The sequence below is a fragment of the Triticum urartu genome, chromosome 5A, assembly GCF_056163025.1.
Source record: "Triticum urartu cultivar PI428250 chromosome 5A, HENAU_Tu73, whole genome shotgun sequence".
In the NCBI taxonomy this organism is placed as follows: Eukaryota; Viridiplantae; Streptophyta; class Magnoliopsida; order Poales; family Poaceae; genus Triticum; species Triticum urartu.
The window spans coordinates 643,639,026-643,656,402 of NC_141877.1; the positions used below are offsets into that span (position 1 = coordinate 643,639,026).

A 17,377-nucleotide genomic window follows, 5' to 3' on the forward strand; every position below is an offset into this window, starting at 1 on the left:
TCGGCGTCAGCTGCTCTAGAGCTTAAGCCTTTTACTGGCGCTGGGATCCTCGCCTCCCTCCTCTGCATCAACAACCCTTCAAAAACAAACAATGGTTGATCACAACAGAATAGAATCGTATCACTAAACATAACAACCGATTCAAAATATCCGGAAAAGGGCAAGCACCTTGAAGTAGTCCCATCAACATCCCGTGTTTTAGGATCAACAACTGGATCGGTGACCTTAAGAAGGAAACACAAGCAAGCGTCAGTGATAAATCAAGAATCATCTTGTCAGCCATAAGATAATATAGTGTAAGCACCTCATTAGTAGCAGGAGGAAGCAGATGCACATGCACAACATTCTTTGACGCCTTGTTCTTTTCCATCTGCTTTACACTGGTACTGCAATCCAGAAATATAACACAGATTATCCTGACAAGTTGGAATGCAGTATTTCCAAGGAAGTAGGAAATGCTAATTTTCAGAGCGCTTGCATCACTTACACTTTGTTGACAGATGCCGGAGAAGCCCGACCACGGCCAGGTTGAGCTTTAGGAGTTGTAGCCTCCTGTCAAGAGCAGAAACAGAGGAAAAAGCCATTCTGTCAGATGTAGTGGAAAAAAAGAACAAACAGACAACAATCCATTGCAAGATGAATTTACATTTGACTGGACAAGCGAATGGAGATCCGTGGTGGTTAAGGATGGGATGGACTCAGTGGGAAGCACGGTAGAGTCAGCAACACCAGCAAGGGCCAGTGAACCTGTATCACTTTCAGACTGTTCAGACGAATCAGCCTTGCGATACTCAACCGTGGAACAGGACCCCTTTTCCACTGGAACATCAATACGGTTGACCTGGTATGAGGTCTCTTCTGCCTCTGGTTGGAAACTCTTTGACGATATAGACACCACAAATCGATACTTTCGGCCAATCAATGCAGAAAGCTCACGGGGAAGGGCATCAGTCCCACGGGCCATTTGAACAACCTCGTTAAGAGGCATCCGGTTAGAATGCCCCTCACGTAGCAGGGTGATCATAGATTTACCAACAGCATCCCTGCCGGCTCTATCAAATAAGACGAACTCAGCCTCACCCGTATCATCAGCCCCCACGAAACAGATCCGATACCTATAACAAAGCACATACATGTGTTAAGGGCAATGGAAATAAGATTATGAAGAGTGCAATGGACATCCAGAGGTAACAGCACCTTGGCAGTGCATCGGTGCATGAACATTTGGTATCATTGCACCTGTAGACAGACCCATATGGCTGGGAAGTTTTATGACATTTCTCACGGGACATGAACCACCAGCGCTGCCCAGGACTGAGCCTAGCCAATGTAATCGAGGTGAAGAAACTGGCTTCCTACAAACAGATCACACGACAAAAGTAGCAAGGTAAACCACCAAAACAATGGAACGTTCGCCCCCTCTTCAAATGAAAAAAGCCTGTCGAGCAACCTACCTTATGCTTGTATATATCTAAAGCCAGCAGCTCTGCCACCGTCTTAGTTTCCATTTCAACATGTGCAGCCACTTGAGCCATCGTCTGTCCTGGTAAAAGTATCTTTTCTACAGGAGAGAACTTGCCCTGTAACCTGTAATTAAGAAGCAAAAGAAAGAAAATCATGAGACCACACATGAAGCCATCTCGAAAGAATGCAGGGTGATGCCTGTGTAAGCAAAAGTGACGAACCTCTCATGAAAATCTGATATTTCAGTAATGTCATCATTAATGTACCACCGACACGCTGCACTTCCACTAACCCCCCTTCGACCTACATGTAGGATAGGAACACATGTTACAACTGGCATGGAATGTCAAACACACATGACATCTCTTATCAAAGTTGCTAAAGAACAAACCTTCATAGTTTTTGACCAGAGTGCCAACAAACAGAACGAAGACTGGTCCGGTCAGACCAATTGCGATGACCTCCTCCGCATCAAACGCCGTTGCATGCTCGCCCCAAAGCACAACATTTATCTGATACCCACTGCATGGAGCATAGTACAGAGTACAGACTTTATCAAACGCCATAGCAAACTAAGCAAGGAGAATACAAAGAAGATGCCTAAAAGAGCACGACAGCAGACCTGAGATCCCGAATGGTGACAATTCGTTTCACAGAAGGTTGGGCCCTACTTGAACTGTGATACTGCATGGCGTCTGACACGGCAATGATAAGGCCAAGCACATCTACAATCCACAGGAAGAGGCATCAGCCAAAGTTCATACAAAGAACAAATAAACGAAAACAAAAAGAACAAACCTATAAAGAAAGGAGGCCTCTCAAGGGGCGCAGGCAGGTGGGCCAGTTCAATGAGCGAATAAGTGCAGAATGGGAATTCAAGGTCCGTCTCAACGGTTGGTTCAACAGTGGTGAACCTATTAAATCTGATCATGTTCGTCGAATCGACGGGCTTGAAGTATTTTTTATTTGGAAACACCAAGAACTGGCATACATCATACGCACAGCCTTCGACGATTTTACCCATGAACTTTGACACCTGCTTCTTAGAGATTTCAGCATATATGTGGCTACCCTGGCAAGACCAAACGGCAGACTATGAGCAAATAACATTAACACACCCAGAAACACAACCACATCCATTGATCATTATCAAACAAAACGAAAGGATCAAAACGACAAACAACACGAGTCATAAGGACAGATCAACTACCTCAGCATCCAGGAAGACTAAGTCGGTGTGCTTTATGGGCCCAACGTCTGTGGCCCCACGATGGTGCCACATCCGCGAGACAAAAACACGAATCATGACAGTGCTAATTCCTGGGACAAGTTCATCCAAAGCAGTGATCGACATCTGCAGCAAAGCCGTAGCAAAAGCACAGCAAAACAGAAGGCAAAATGTCCAAAAGGCATAAATCATGGTACGTGCGGATAACAGATAGATCATCGTAATGTAAAAGAAGACAATAATAAAGTGCAATTCAAGAAAACCCTAGATCTAAGAGATCTTATATCTGTACACAAGTACCAAAGCAAAGCACGATCACAATAGGCCTGTAGAGTACCAAAAGAACAACCATACACAACACAAAATACAAATCACCGCGCAGTAGCACTACGCCATCCCAGCAGATCGAAAGATCTCCGGGAAGACAACATTTTTCGTCTCGGAGCCACAGGTGCCATCATCATTAACTATAAGGATCTTCAAGGAATCTCTCGAAGTAACACGAGACACGGCTACATACAGCTGGCCATGGGTGAAGACGGGTTTTTTAAGATATACACCAACCGAAGATAACGTCTGGCCCTGGCTTTTATTGATTGTCATAGCAGAGCACACACGCACTAGAAACTGGCGGCGTCGAAGTACAAACGATGCTTTTGACTGCTTTGACAACAATTCAATTCTAGGGATGTAGACGGTATCACCTATGTGGGACCCTGTTATTATAACAGCCTCAATGACACGATCGCCCATATCTTTTACAATAAGGCGTGTGCCATTACAAAGACCATTCGCCTGGCTCAAATTTCTTAACAGCATAATCGGAACCCCTTTTTTAAGAGTAAGCTTGTGGCAGGGAAAATTAATGATTTTTATAGTATTCAAATACTCCATAGGATAAAACAGGTTTTCCTCTTGAACACAATCTCCAGTGCTATCTATGGAATCGACGCTCAAATACTCTCTGCTAACGGTTGGAACCAAACTCATAACATGAACATTTATGTCCTTGGCAAAGTGATTGGTCGTTGCTAGAATGGCTCGCTCTCGCAAATAGTCAGGTCTTAGATAATTATCCAGAAATTCAATGTAAATGGAAGAGACGATGGCAGATATTGGATTCCCATCGGCCTGAACCAACAGATCATCTGGTATTTCTATCCAAGAAGCCCCTGACTCATCACCTCGCTTCGTAACAGGCAGTCTCCCCTCACCAAGATCTAACACCCACCTACTGAACAAAGCAGCAGCTTCTTGTACCCTAGCATTTGCATTTGGCACAGCCAATCGCATGTTAATTGTAAGGGGCAGGGTCTGAACATTGCGCCATAGTGGAGAATTTGTGATGGCTGCATCAATAATCTGAGGCCTGGTACCCCCTTCAATAACTGGCAATATTTGTCTAAGATCCCCCCTACAACCATGACCAGTCCACCAAACGGGAGGTCTGCACGCGATGCATCATGTGCGGAAAGAATATCACGCAACGTCCTATCCACAGCTTCAAAACACTTCCTATGTGTCATAAGCGCCTCATCCCAAATAACCAAAGAAGTTGCCTCAAATAGTTTACAAAGGCGAGAACCTCTCTTAATATCACATAACATATCATCATCGATGTTAATAGGTATTTTAAAACGAGAATGTGCAGTTCTCCCACCAGACAATAGTAGGGACGCAATCCCCGACGTCGCAACAGTAAGTACTATCTTTCTCTCACCTCTAAGTAAAGCACAAATTGAACTCCAAAGATAGGTTTTCCCAGTACCTCCATACCCAGAAAAAAATAAGAAACCTGGTTTGCCCGATCGAACACAATCAACAATCATATTATAGGCGGCTACCTGATCAGTATTTAAACTATGGAACATAACAGGTGCCTCTCTAGCCAATGAAACAGCATCATACGACATCTCCTCATGAATTAACCTGTTATCAATGAAGGTATGACCATCATCAATTGTACGAGACGGCAAGTTAAAATTTTGTATATCAGAACCATGCTTTAAAAATATACCCATGAGTTCATCAAGAAGCATGTTTCTAAGCCTATTGACGGGGACCTCATAATTTTCATTATCCAACACAGAGCACACTGTGTGCTGGATATCATCCGCCATACTGAACCAATAGCGTTCAAAGAAATCCCTCTCGTCCCAAACATGACAATTTATAAGCATAGTGACAAACAACTGTCTAAGACGGTTTCCAAACCCCCAGATCACAGCCTCATCAAATGCCATGTACCATTCACTGTCATCTCCTAATAAACCCCTAGCAGCACAAGCATCTTTAAAATTATCGTACACACGCCCATCATATGTCCTAAGATCTATAAAAGATCTAGCCCCCTTAACAATCATCAGGAGCATGCGCAAGTAGTATAATTCACCTTTTGTAGGACAAACATATATATGCGACCAATTTTGTCACCACCGCCTCTCTCGTGCCATGATCTATTCACAGGGTCCCAGGTCCATTTAATTGGGAAATCACAATATGTTGATGATCGAGCATGCTCATACAATTCATTGGCAACAAACCATTCAGTCAGCATAGTTTTTTTCAATTTGTCAGAATTAGCAACTTTGGTAAGATCAACACCAGGAAAATAACGGATAACATTCATGCCAGGAAGGTGAACGGCCAATCTATCCACAGATGGCACCCTACAGTGTATCTGGAAACCAAATATACGCCATAACGCATCATACTCACAGATGTAACGACATAGCAAATATTCCAGGACCTCATCCACGGGACCAGCACCATAGACATCTGCTTTCTTAAAACGTTCTAACATTACTTTAGCATAATCAGCACCCTTTGTGACATATTTAAACAAGTACTTTATCACCTGAGTCTTATTACACCACTCTACGTTAATGTGGGCCTGAAATTTCTTAAGCAAAGCCATGTTATAAGGAACCACATGCCTATTATCAAGATAGTGGCCATTTTTAAAGATGGTTCGGCCGTCGTTACGACGTCGATACAGGGCAAACCCCTTGTCATCTACGATTGTTTCCTCTCTAAACTCTTTTGGGAAATGCTTAGAACAAGAACCCTTTTTCATGCAGACACATTTACCATTAATTTTCCCGCACGGGCCATGCATCATAAACTCAGTAACTAACACATAACCCAGAGGATCTGCTAATGGATCAGGTATTTCAGCAGAAATAAAGGAATCTATATTTTCAACGCCAATCTCACCTGGGCTTCCTATCCGCCAAATCAATATGTGAGCATGTGGCAGACCCCTCTTCTGGAACTCAACAGTATGCAGCACTGAAAAGAGACACATAAAAGACTTGTGAGAAGCCAAGCATATCATACAACACAGCAGAGGGAAAAAATACATCACTAACGACAACACACGCATCAAAATCATACAGAAAGACAAAACAAGTACCAGCCTTGATAGAACCATAAGCTTTTCCACATTTGATCTCTTCCAAGTACTCAACAAGCTTCATACGGTACACCCTAACAATAACATCCGCCCTATCAGAGGGATGCTGCCCTGTCTCCAACGCCGCAGTGATCTCAGGCCACTTGGGGTTACAGGTGAAAGTAGTAAATACATCAGGAGCACCGTGCACCCGACATATAGCAAGTCCGTCTTGGAAATTTTCCTTGTGATAACGGGGACCGGCAGTGTGGCTGGACGGCAGTATGGTTCTTTTTCCAATAAGAGTACTATCAACACATCCATCATTGATGGCATCAGTGATACCTTGCAAATGCTCAGCCCTAAGCATGTCTTGGTTTCTCAGTATGTACCAAAGCCTGTTCTCATCGATACATGCACGTGCATCCACAACAGACTGAGAAGACAGCAGGCCATAACACAAGTATGGATTAGGCTGATCACCCTTATAATGGCACATAAAATGATAGTAATCTTGCATAGTCATCTTATTCTTCCTACTACCGCTAGGAGACTGATCAACCGGGGCATCAGCAGACCCCGCATCCGACACAGGAGGCTCACCATCTGGGATCCCAGAAGTAGACCCTATATCGGACGGAAGAGGCGGACCGCCCGGGATCCCAGAAGTAGACCCTATATTGGACGGAACAGGCGGACTACTTGGGACCCAAGAAGTAGATCCTACATCTGATTGAAGAGACGGACCACTCGGGATACCAGAATTAGACCCTAGGTCTAATGTATTATCATGGACAGGATCAATCAAAACATCACCTCCACCATTGTCACCTACAGGGACAATCAAATGAGGAACATCTATCTGGAACCCCCTCTCTCCGTAAGGAAAAAGCAACGGGTATTGCAAAGGCATGAAAGCAGTGTTCAAGGAGGAGATCCTCTGAAGACCTTCCGACCGGCTAGAAATAACTATATCCCTGGATGACCTCTCTCCTGTAAAGTCGCCAACGACTAAAGCAGCAAGCCCAGCAGTAGTAGGGAGACTATATTGTGGACCGTCACCCTCCGAAGGACCAATTATGCGAATCGAAACTTCCTCAACAGGCCCATCACCAGGATTATCTATAATACTGCTGGCCTCTCTAAAGGTCTTAACCAATGGATTGGAATCGTTAAGCATGTCTCTTAGACCAACAACTATACTCCTATCAATACCCCCATCAGGCTTATCCTCCGGATTCAAAGCACGTATTCTATGGTCAATCTCGTTAGACGGGTCATGTATATACATCTCAGCAAATTTAGGGTCATCGTCGCCTTTTGGCAGGAGCGAACCTATACGATGGGTTACCTGGCCACTTATCTTGAAGATCTTAGGCCCGCGAGTACCATCAAGCGAACGGTCAATAGTAGCACCCATGGAAGTGAAAGCGAACACACAATTGTACTGGCGGATATTTTGTAGGAATTTCTTTGCACGAGCAGTTCCATCAAATCGAAGAAGCTCCCGGAGATAAGCCGGGGGATCCTTGAAAGGAGGAATATAAACCTTAACACCTTTACAGCAGAGATAGTGAACCATCTCGCGCTTCGCCCAAGAAGACTTTGATTTCACCTGTTCGTTATACCAGAAAGAGGCACCACAATACCGACACAAGAAATCTGGAGGGCCATAGTATGATTTATCTGGATAGGAAGCTAACAGCCCCATAGAGGCATGAAATGAAAAACAATCCATAGAACAGAGGACAATAGACACACATATATGAAAACACCAATCGTGCTAGACCCAAGAATCGACAGCTAATACCTTTAATCGACTCAGCAAACACAACAGAGTAACCTCGCCAATCTTCTGGCAATGGACCATAAACAGTGTGCTCTATAACGGAATAGCCAAAATAAGATGAGGTAACAAAGAGCACAAACAAGCAACCAACAATAGATCTATAACAACACAAGCACCTTCATAGCCAGAACGAAGCAAGTCAAGGTTCACCCTATGTTTCCTGTGGTTTGAGGTTGTTTCAGCTGAACTTAAATAGGGAAGCTAACTATCACCTAGGAGGGGCAGAGAACACCAAAAACATGAAAAGATCAGCACATGAAAACAATAACCCGGGAAACACATAACCTCCACAATAAGGAAACGGAACACACGTTTACGCTTTCGAGGAGGAAACCCAGGAGGCACGCGTGGCGTGTACAACTTAGCAACCGCATAACGTCCTTGCACGGGAGCAGCAGCAGCAGGCACCCTAGCAGAACCACGGCCACGTGAAGCAGCACGCCCAGCCCCGCGGCCTCGGGCAGCAGGGGCACGCCCAGACCCGCGGCCTCGGGCAGCAGCGGCGGCAGGGGCACGCCCAGACCCGCGTCCTCGGGCAGCAGCAGCGGCAGGGGCACGCCCAGAACCACGGCCTCGGGAAGGAGCAGCCACAGGGGCACGCCCAGACCCACGGCCTCGGGCAGCAGCAGCCACAGGGGCACGACCAGCTCGACGGCCTTAGACAGCAGCAACAACATTTTGTCCACCCTCCCTTGGACAATCAACATCACCTTGACCAATAACTACGCCACCTTGTCCGCGTCCACCAACAATGCCTATAACCGGCATCACAAGGCCCGGGGTAGGCATATGTCCACAGACACAACCACGACCAATCACAGGGATACGTGCAGAGGACCCCTCCCGTGCAGAGACACCCCCCTTCCCGAGCCATAACCACCACCACCCGGGCTCCCACAGCCCTCGCCTCGTCCATGACCAACCCCCCCTCTATGACCATCCGCAACTTCATCCACCATACAAACACCTCCTCAGACAATAGCACACCCACGGACAAGAATTCCACCACACGATAACATGGCAAACCAACACTGGACAACACGAGACAGAAAAATCAAGAACATCATCATGCAGATAGACCGCAGGAAAAAAATCCCCAGTCAGTAGTGAGATCATCATATACACCAAGACAGAGTACATACATAAGGAAAATACTGGACCAGAGCTATAAAATATGTAATAGCGGAAGGCAACAACAACTTTATTGAATGCCGGTGAGCACAAATGAGCATTATATTTAAATAGTACAACATTTCAGCTGCACGTATAGCACGACTCAAATACATAACACCCGGGACAAGGAAAAAACAAACCACTGAAAAACAAAACCAAATAAGCCGTACACCAGCACTATAAAGCACATGCCATTGCGACCAAGGCAGTATGCAGCATCTGCCGCTGCGCAGCAACATCGACGTCACCCACAACGGCAGACACATCAGCATGGGCATCAGTGTGCATGGTCCGGACCAATGACGCAGCCAAAACCACTGCAGAGCGAGCAAGCTCTCGATAAGTAGACATACTCTTATAGTTGTAATCCATCACAACGAACCCATACACACCCTGCAAAAAACAAATCGCCTGGAAAGCAGCATTTTCATAAATGGACAGTCCCACACTGGAATGGGACCAGAAAAATCTCCTGTCCGTTGGTCCACCACTCCCAGGAATAGAAACCTCGATCTCAACTCCACCAAGCAAATCACCATATTCCATAACCTCTCGCAGGTATGAGTGAAACGGCAAACGACATCGAGAGGTGACGACATCCAACAGGTGCATGTACGAACAACTCACAGCAAACATCCTGCCACATATAATACCCATAAAAAAACAAACCACCCACAAAAAAAGATAAAAAGGAAACAGAAGCAGACGTTAGATCCTCCAATTTAGAAAACAAACGCAAAGCACCTAGCCAGGAACAACGCATACAAAATACGGCAGCACACAAACAGAAAGCCCTGTAATCAGGAACCAACACAACAACAAACAGAACGCACGATTCGATATCTCCAGCACGCTACACCTTAGAGACCTGACAAGCAATCATCATATCTAAACGGCCAGCTCACATGATTTACAAGCCATCAATTGGTGGGTTCAGTATACCAGAAAGCCCTGTAATCAGTAATCATGACTCTAATGAACAGACACTGGGTTCAGTATATCCTAGAACAAAACATCCGCCCATAACCAGAGACTGTGCACAAGCATCAAGCAACAGCAGCAAGCATCACCACGTAGCGGCAGAAGCGGTACATAACCTAGAGCAACTTTGGCAGCAACAACAACTCTGAAATAGGAGCAGCAGCAGCCGCAATGCCAGGGCGGGCGGCGGGCGGAGGCCGACGGCCGAGACCAAGCCCGAGGCACCTAACCCTAGGGACGGGAGAGAGGGGCGGAGAGAGCACCAGGAAATATCCAATCTCACATCGACATACACCCTAGACTGAACAAACACTATATCCAAACGCAACTGCTACACAAATCCGTAGAAGAAAGATAGCCTAAAACGAAACAGAAACCTGAATCACTCTCGCTTCTGAACCACAGCCATCCATATCCGAGTAACCTATGGCCTAAACAGAGCCCCACCCCTTGTGTCAATGGCACAAAACATCACGACAAGTAAATAACAGGGCCGCCAAAATACCCATACAAAATCCATCTACTCATACAGATCCAACACGATAAACAGGGAAGCAAGTAGGCAACATAAAGGAAAAAATTCAGCAACGAACCTGCTCCAGGACCGTCGACAGGCACACTCGCATGAATCAACCACAGCAGACCCAATCACTTGTAAGCAGAAGACAAGGACGACGCCGCAAACGAAGACCAAGGGCCAACCCTAAACCTAATCCTGCGCATCGGTCAGAAACAAATCAAAAAAAGAAACAAGGGAGCACGAATCGAACGTAAAGTAGAGCAGAGCATCATAGATTACCTCATCCATCACAATCAACCAGGCGAAGAACCGAGATGCATCGTCCACACCAAAGATCGAACCCTAGAAGCCGACTGGATCTACAACAAACATACCGCATCAGATGACAGGCACACAGATCTTAGCCACGAAATAACAGCCGAAAACGCGGACCAGACCTGAGGTTCGACGGCGGGAGAGGCAGCAAGAAGTCGGTGACGGGTGAAGGAGAGGAAGACGAGGAGAAAGATGGGGACGGCGAAACAGAGAGGAAGGCTAGGGTTGGTTATGCCCCAGCCAGTCGGGTCCGCGGCTTTACCCATGCGCCATCCATAGGCGAAGCGCCACGCAAGGGGGACGGCGTGCAATGTCGAATACACCCTCGGCGGGCGATGCAATTATCAGGCGGTGGCACCGCGCCCCGCCCAGAACGGGCTCGCACCGGCATCAGCACCCGCCACAGACACTGACGACCGTGACCCACAGAGCCCGGCCCCCCTTGTCAACGCGTCACACCAGGGAAGCGGGAGTGTAAAACGCGTGGTGGAATTCCATCCCAGCAACGCCAGACGAGATCGAACGGCGATGAGCGAACGCCGGTTTGATCGGACGTTCAGTACCAGTCCGCCAAGAGATCCGACGGCCATTACGCATCAGGAACGTCGATCGAACAGTCCAAAATCGTAACGAACGTGGGAGCTTCATTTTGCTTCGGTCTCTAACAAGGGGATTCTATGGGTATGGCTGGTTGCCTTGTTTTTTGGCATCTATTAATTTTTCTGTTGGCGTCTTCCTCATCCCCACCGGTTGGCCATCGACCCTCCACCATCGACTGAAATGTCTTCCGTCGCCACCCGCGATATATGACGCGCAGGCATGCGACCTTGCTCGACCTTCGCCGCCCTGGCCATCATTCTTGTGCCCCATTTTTTGGACCGGCGCCTCCCCGCACGCACCAACTCTTCAACTCCCTATCACTAGTGACGTTGTGGCTACACCTGGGTGCCACGGTCGACTGCATTGTTTCGTCTCCCGCCCCTCCTTATTCTCAAGGAAAATTGATTGACGTTGTTGCCATTTTCAGGCAACTAATGTTTAGCAACCACACACTATTATTGTTATGATGTTTATATTAAGGGGCCCGGCCCTGAGTTTGATTTCTGCCCTAGACCACCGAAATCTCAGGGTTGACCCTGGCATCAACTGACCCTCTACATTTCTACCCGAAACTTAACACACACGAACTTATCTAGCCAACAAGCCAACTCCTAAAGCATAGACGAACAGATCTAGCCACTTGTACCCAAAAACATAAGCAAAAATAGAGAATTAAATCTCTCATACTAAATTGGGGAACAACCCATCGAAATCGCCGCCTAAGGCACTAACTACACATAGAAATAATAAATCCAAACCAGTAAAAAATTGTAACAAAAAACATAGAGTAGTCAAATCAAACCTCGATGCCTCTGTGTGCAAGCCTTCACATCGTCAACAACAAGCGGGAGAATACCAGCAGATGAACCCTAAATTCCCCATTGTTGAACCGCCTCGACGAGCTTGGCGGGCGGTACCTCTCCCTCCTCTCTCTCTCTCTCTCTCTCTCTCTCTCTTGATCTGGATCAAAGTGAGCGGGCGGAAATTAAAATGAAAAAATAATTAGAAAAGCATAGGTGGGACCGACCACGCCACAATAAGAGGCGACCCACGCTTGACACAAAGTCGAGCACACATCTCAACACAAATGGACGGACAAGAAAGCAACCTAAACCTATAAAGCGTACTTTTGGAGCATGGGTGCATTGGATTACGTTTTTTAAAGCCCTAAAAAATGGTGCTTACAAGTTTTGAAAAGAAATGATTTTTTTTAAAATGAATATGCATGCATGTGGTCTCAGTACATGTTAAATTTTGTTCAATAATATGTTGTATTGTACGCCGCACAAAAAAGACAAAATTTCCGCCACAAAATCAACAATAAACAAGCCCATTTAATTTTTTTTTTCTTTTTGTCTCTCACATGCAAGCACGTATCATGAAAATTTGCACAGTTATAGTGCACTACTATACCCGCATATACACAATTTTTTTGGAATATTTCAGGCGCTAAAAATCCTATTTTTTTAGTTAAAAAGGGGGCTCAATGTGCCTGTGCTCCAAAGACATTATTCGACTGAAATATTTTTTGTAAATGGCATTAATATTTTTTTAAAATCGTGAGGACAATTGTTAAATGTTAAAACACTTTCCTAGAAAATGTCACAGACATTTTTTTTCAATCGTACAACATTTAAGAAAACCATGATCATTTATATTGCATGAACATTTGCTAAAAGTGTCACAAACATATTTTTGTAACACATGAACATTTTTTACATGTGATGAAGAAATTTTAATGATATGAATAATTTCACAAACTGCGCGAACAATGTTTTACATTTTATGTTTTTTTTTAATTTTCACAAACAATGTGTTTGAACCCGTGACAATTTTTTAAATGCCATGAACATTGTTTTGAATGGTAAGAACATTTTTGAAAAGTTGCATGAAGAAAGATTTTACAGTCTATGAGCATTTAATTATTTTTTTCATTTTTGTGCGATAAGCTTTTCATAATTTGTCCTAGTGCGCCCTCTGATTCCATGTCTGTTCCACAACACTTAGGTGTTGGTAAGATCTACTGGTCATAATCACCGAGCCGAGCATTACCGATCGTAATGGTAGGGGAACAACAGAGTTGAACGAGAGTTTAACTATCCATGTGTGACTCGCCTACCAAGTGTCCAAGATGAAGACTGGCATTGTGCTACCTGGAGATGCCATTGCCCCTGTCTTATCGCATGTGCCTAACGGTGTTCAAATTGGTAACACTTGGTTATTTCAGACAACTTTGTGTCTAATATGAACACGAAAGCAAGTTGCAAATCTCATAAAGTGTTTAATATCACAATTTAAATGGTATGAGCCGCACAATCCCACTTGTTTTTTAATTGCTGGTGCGAATAGTTTCTCCCAGAGCGCTCATTGAACTTAGTAAGAAAATTAGTTTGTCCTACATTGGACAAAGTGGTGTTTCTTGTGGAGCTGTTATTTGCTCACACCTCCTCTAATTCACATCCATATAAATGGTATGATCCGCAGTATCCCAAATTTTTCTCGGAGGCTTCACTATCTCCATCTACAACATCCATATGTGCAATTTTTAATCTATACAATCTTTTTTACTAAGCAGGCAAGCAGCCATCAAACCATACCACTGAAAAAATCATAATAAGCAATCAATCATACAAAAATTTCACTACATGCCATCAACATCAATCACTACATGTTTGCACCATCCAAATCAGCGTACAATTTAGCAAACAAGTAAGCATACAATTTTTTGACAGTGCTAAACGGAGAAGAAAAGCGAAGCAAAGATATGAGAGGGAGAGACGATGAGACAGAGAGGGGCATAGAGGAGGAGACATAGAGGCATGGGACGAGAGGACCTCACCAGCAACCGCGAGGCTAAAATGCACTAACATTCTTTTGCGGTTTAAGAAACACCAACATTCGATGATACTAAAATGCACTGCTATTCTTGAATGATTCTAGCCGATTTCTTGCACAGAAATGACTTCTTTTGCGGTTTTGATTCCCCAGACCGTGATTCTCTAGAGTCGAGTCAAATGAACTCGCCCCTAGTATCTTGAGTCAAAAGAACACACAGACGCATGCTGGCCGATTTCCTCCCACTGTATTTTTTTTTGTGTCTCTCACATGCAAGCATGTATATTCATGAAAATTTACATAGTTATAGTACACTAGTATGCCCGCTTGTACACGATTTTTTGCAATTTTTCAGGCCATAAAATCCTTTTTTTAAGTTAAAAAAAGGGATCAGTGTACGGGGCCTGCTTGTGCACCAAAGGCGTTATTCGACTGAAACTACATGTTTTTACCGATTATTACTTGCGGCATAGCAAATTCGGGATGGTAGCAATATAACAGTAACACAGAAGTTACAAGACAATGCTTTTTTGGAACTCATAGAAAATGCTACAGTTTGCTTGTGGTCAGCTTAGGCAGGATTCCCATGGCCCTGGCCTTGTCACGGAGCAGATACTTCTGCGTCTTGCCCGTCGAAGTCTTGGGCAGCTCGGCGAAGATCACCGTCTTGGGCGCCATGTAGCGCGGCAGCCGTGCCCGGCAGAATTCGATGATGTCAGCCTCCGTGGCGCTCGCTCCGTCCTTGAGGGTGACGAACGCGCACGGCGTCTCACCCCAGTGCTCGTCCAGCCTGGCCACCACCGCCGCGTCGAGCACGGCGGGGTGGCCGAACAGCGCCGACTCCACCTCGATGGAGCTGATGTTCTCGCCGCCCGATATGATGATGTCCTTGGACCGGTCCTTGAGCTGGATGTATCCGTCGGGGTGCCGCACGCCGAGGTCCCCTGAACGCAGCCACCCGCCGCTCATGGCCTCCGCCGTGGCCGCCGGGTCCTTGTAGTACCCGCTCATCACCGTGTTCCCTCGCAGCATGACTTCGCCCACGGTGCGCCCGTCGGAGGGCACGCTCACCATGGTCGCCGGGTCCTTGATTTCCAGGCCCTCCAGCATCACGTGCGGCACGCCTTGCCGCGCCCTGATCTGCGCGCGCTCGGCGGCCGGCAGCGCGTCCCACTCTGGCTTCCACACGCACAGCGTCGCCGGTCCGTACGTCTCGGTGAGGCCGTACCCATGGACGACGTTGAACCCGAGCTCATCCATCTTGGCCAGTATGTGCGGCGGCGGAGGCGCGCCGCCTGTGGAGATGCGCACCTTGACCGGCAGCGGCCTCTGCTCCGAAGCCGGCGCGTTCACGAGCATGCTGAGCACCGTGGGCGCGCCGCCCATGTTAGTAACCCTGTGCCGCACGATCTGCTCGAAGACGGCCTTCGGAGCCAAGCTCCCGGCCATGCAGACGCTGGTGCCGCCCTGCGCCGCCGTGGCCCACACCATGCACCAGCCGTTGCAGTGGAACATGGGCACGGCCCAGAGGTACACCGGCATGGTCGGCATCTCGTTGGCGAGCGCCGTGGCCAGCGTGTTGAGGTAGGCGCCGCGGTGGCTGTAGATGACGCCCTTGGGCCGCGACGTCGTCCCCGACGTGTAGTTGAGGGATATCGGGTCGCACTCGTCGGCGGGCCACCTGATCTCGAAGCCGCGCGGCGCGCTCCTCAGCAGGGCCTCGTACTCCGGCACGCCATCGCTACTGATGCCGTCGCCGTCGGCGATCGTGACGAGGAGAGGCAGGCTGCCTCCGGCGTCAGCGCGGAGCGCCAGGGCGTCGCGTGCGACGCCGAGGAACTGCGACTCGACGAGGAAGACTCTGGCCTCCGAGTGGTTCAGGAGGACGGACACCATGGCCGCGTCGTGCCGGGTGTTGAGCGTGCACAGCACACCGCCAGTCATCGGCACGCTGAAGTGCAGCTCGTACATGGCCGGCGTGTTCGCGGCCAGCACCGCCACCACATCCCGGCGGCCGACGCCGAGGCGCGCGAGCGCGGACGCCCCGGCGAGGCACCGCTCCCTCGTGTCGCGCCACGAGTACTCCTTCTCGCCGAATACGACGGCCGTGCGCGCCCCGTACACGAGCGCGGCGCGCTCCAGGAAGCTCAGCGGCGTGAGGGGCGTGTAGTTGGCGTCGCACTTCACCGACCCCTCCATGGCGATGCCTTCGAGAATGGGATCCCCGGAGCAATCCAGGCTAGGTACGGTTGATGCAATGCGTATAGAGGTAACATGCGGATTAATCTAATCAAGTCCATGTGTGTTCACTTGGTATTAGTGATATGATAGCGTTGCGTGATTAAAACAAGGAACTTCAACAAACGCACGCGGCATCAGACAAATGGAATCTCCTTTTCAGATGAACAATGTACTACTTGCAGCTGGCTCTGGCTTTGTGCCAAGCGGCAAAAACCACTGATTAAGACCGAATCATATACTATTATTTGCTTATAAGAAAACCACTCTATGGAAAGTTTAATAGGAAATGATATTTTATCTTCAAAACTAGGAAAACTCAGCCCCTTGATTGTTAGAACCAGGCAAACTGGTAACTTTTAGTGAGACTTTGAGGAGGTAATAACACTGGTGGTGCATAAATTTGCCATCGATGTTTATTTTGGTGCCTGAACTTGAAAAATACATCGAACTGCTTCTATAACTTGGTAGTATGGTTCAAATCATGTTTAGATATGTATGTATTGTTGACTAGACATGCCAGCGTGGCGTGAGGCCCACTTACAGTGTCGGGACAGACTAGCAAGAAGAGTGTGCGTCTCAATGACCATCGGGTCCCACCTGTCAGTGCACAACTGGAAAAAACAAAAAATTTGCACGAGTGAGTTTCGAACCGGCAACATGTGCGCCACAAAGGACATGCGCCAACCTATTGCCCCATGTAAATTTGTTGTCTTTTACGTACTGCAACGTTGTACATATCCGACACAATCGTGGAGTTAAATGGGCTGCAGTTAGTGC

At 47.0% G+C, this 17,377-nt stretch overlaps 3 protein-coding genes across 3 annotated transcripts; all 3 read right to left on the minus strand.

Moving 5' to 3' along the window:
• Nucleotides 1–15: 15 nt before the first annotated feature.
• LOC147973695 (uncharacterized) lies at nucleotides 16–7,948 on the minus strand. Its single transcript, XM_087525073.1, has 16 exons — nucleotides 7,897–7,948; nucleotides 6,909–7,784; nucleotides 6,108–6,692; nucleotides 5,898–5,983; nucleotides 2,675–2,818; nucleotides 2,263–2,536; nucleotides 2,087–2,189; nucleotides 1,856–1,986; nucleotides 1,686–1,767; nucleotides 1,455–1,587; nucleotides 1,198–1,355; nucleotides 647–1,115; nucleotides 488–552; nucleotides 305–386; nucleotides 169–224; nucleotides 16–76 (listed from the first exon to the last, which is right to left on the minus strand). The coding sequence occupies exons 2-16, from the start codon at nucleotides 7,666–7,668 to the stop codon at nucleotides 16–18; spliced, it is 3,189 nt and encodes a 1,062-aa protein (XP_087381199.1). The 5' UTR covers nucleotides 7,669–7,784; nucleotides 7,897–7,948.
• LOC147973696 (uncharacterized) lies at nucleotides 3,913–5,633 on the minus strand. The gene has a single exon (XM_087522423.1). The coding sequence runs from the start codon at nucleotides 5,062–5,064 to the stop codon at nucleotides 3,913–3,915; it is 1,152 nt and encodes a 383-aa protein (XP_087378549.1). The 5' UTR covers nucleotides 5,065–5,633.
• Nucleotides 7,949–14,767: 6,819 nt separating the features above from the next.
• Nucleotides 14,768–16,702, minus strand: LOC125507562 (butanoate--CoA ligase AAE1-like). Its single transcript, XM_048672104.2, has one exon. It carries the CDS (start codon nucleotides 16,556–16,558, stop codon nucleotides 14,909–14,911), a length of 1,650 nt encoding a protein of 549 aa, XP_048528061.2. The 5' UTR covers nucleotides 16,559–16,702; the 3' UTR covers nucleotides 14,768–14,908.
• Between the last annotated feature and the right edge of the window lie 675 nt (nucleotides 16,703–17,377).

Coding starts and splice junctions, on each gene's coding strand:
- LOC147973696 (XM_087522423.1), bottom strand. CDS start 5,064: ATGCTCCTGATGATTGTTAAGGGGGCTAGATCTTTTATAGATCTTAGG.
- LOC147973695 (XM_087525073.1), bottom strand. CDS start 7,668: ATGGTTCACTATCTCTGCTGTAAAGGTGTTAAGGTTTATATTCCTCCT. Junction 2,819..5,897: donor GAAGCCCAGGTGAGATTGGC/GTTGAAAATATA, acceptor GCTTTGCTGCAG/ATGTCGATCACTGCTTTGGA. Junction 1,768..1,855: donor TCTGGTCAAAAACTATGAAG/GTTTGTTCTTTA, acceptor TCCTACATGTAG/GTCGAAGGGGGGTTAGTGGA.
- LOC125507562 (XM_048672104.2), bottom strand. CDS start 16,558: ATGGAGGGGTCGGTGAAGTGCGACGCCAACTACACGCCCCTCACGCCG.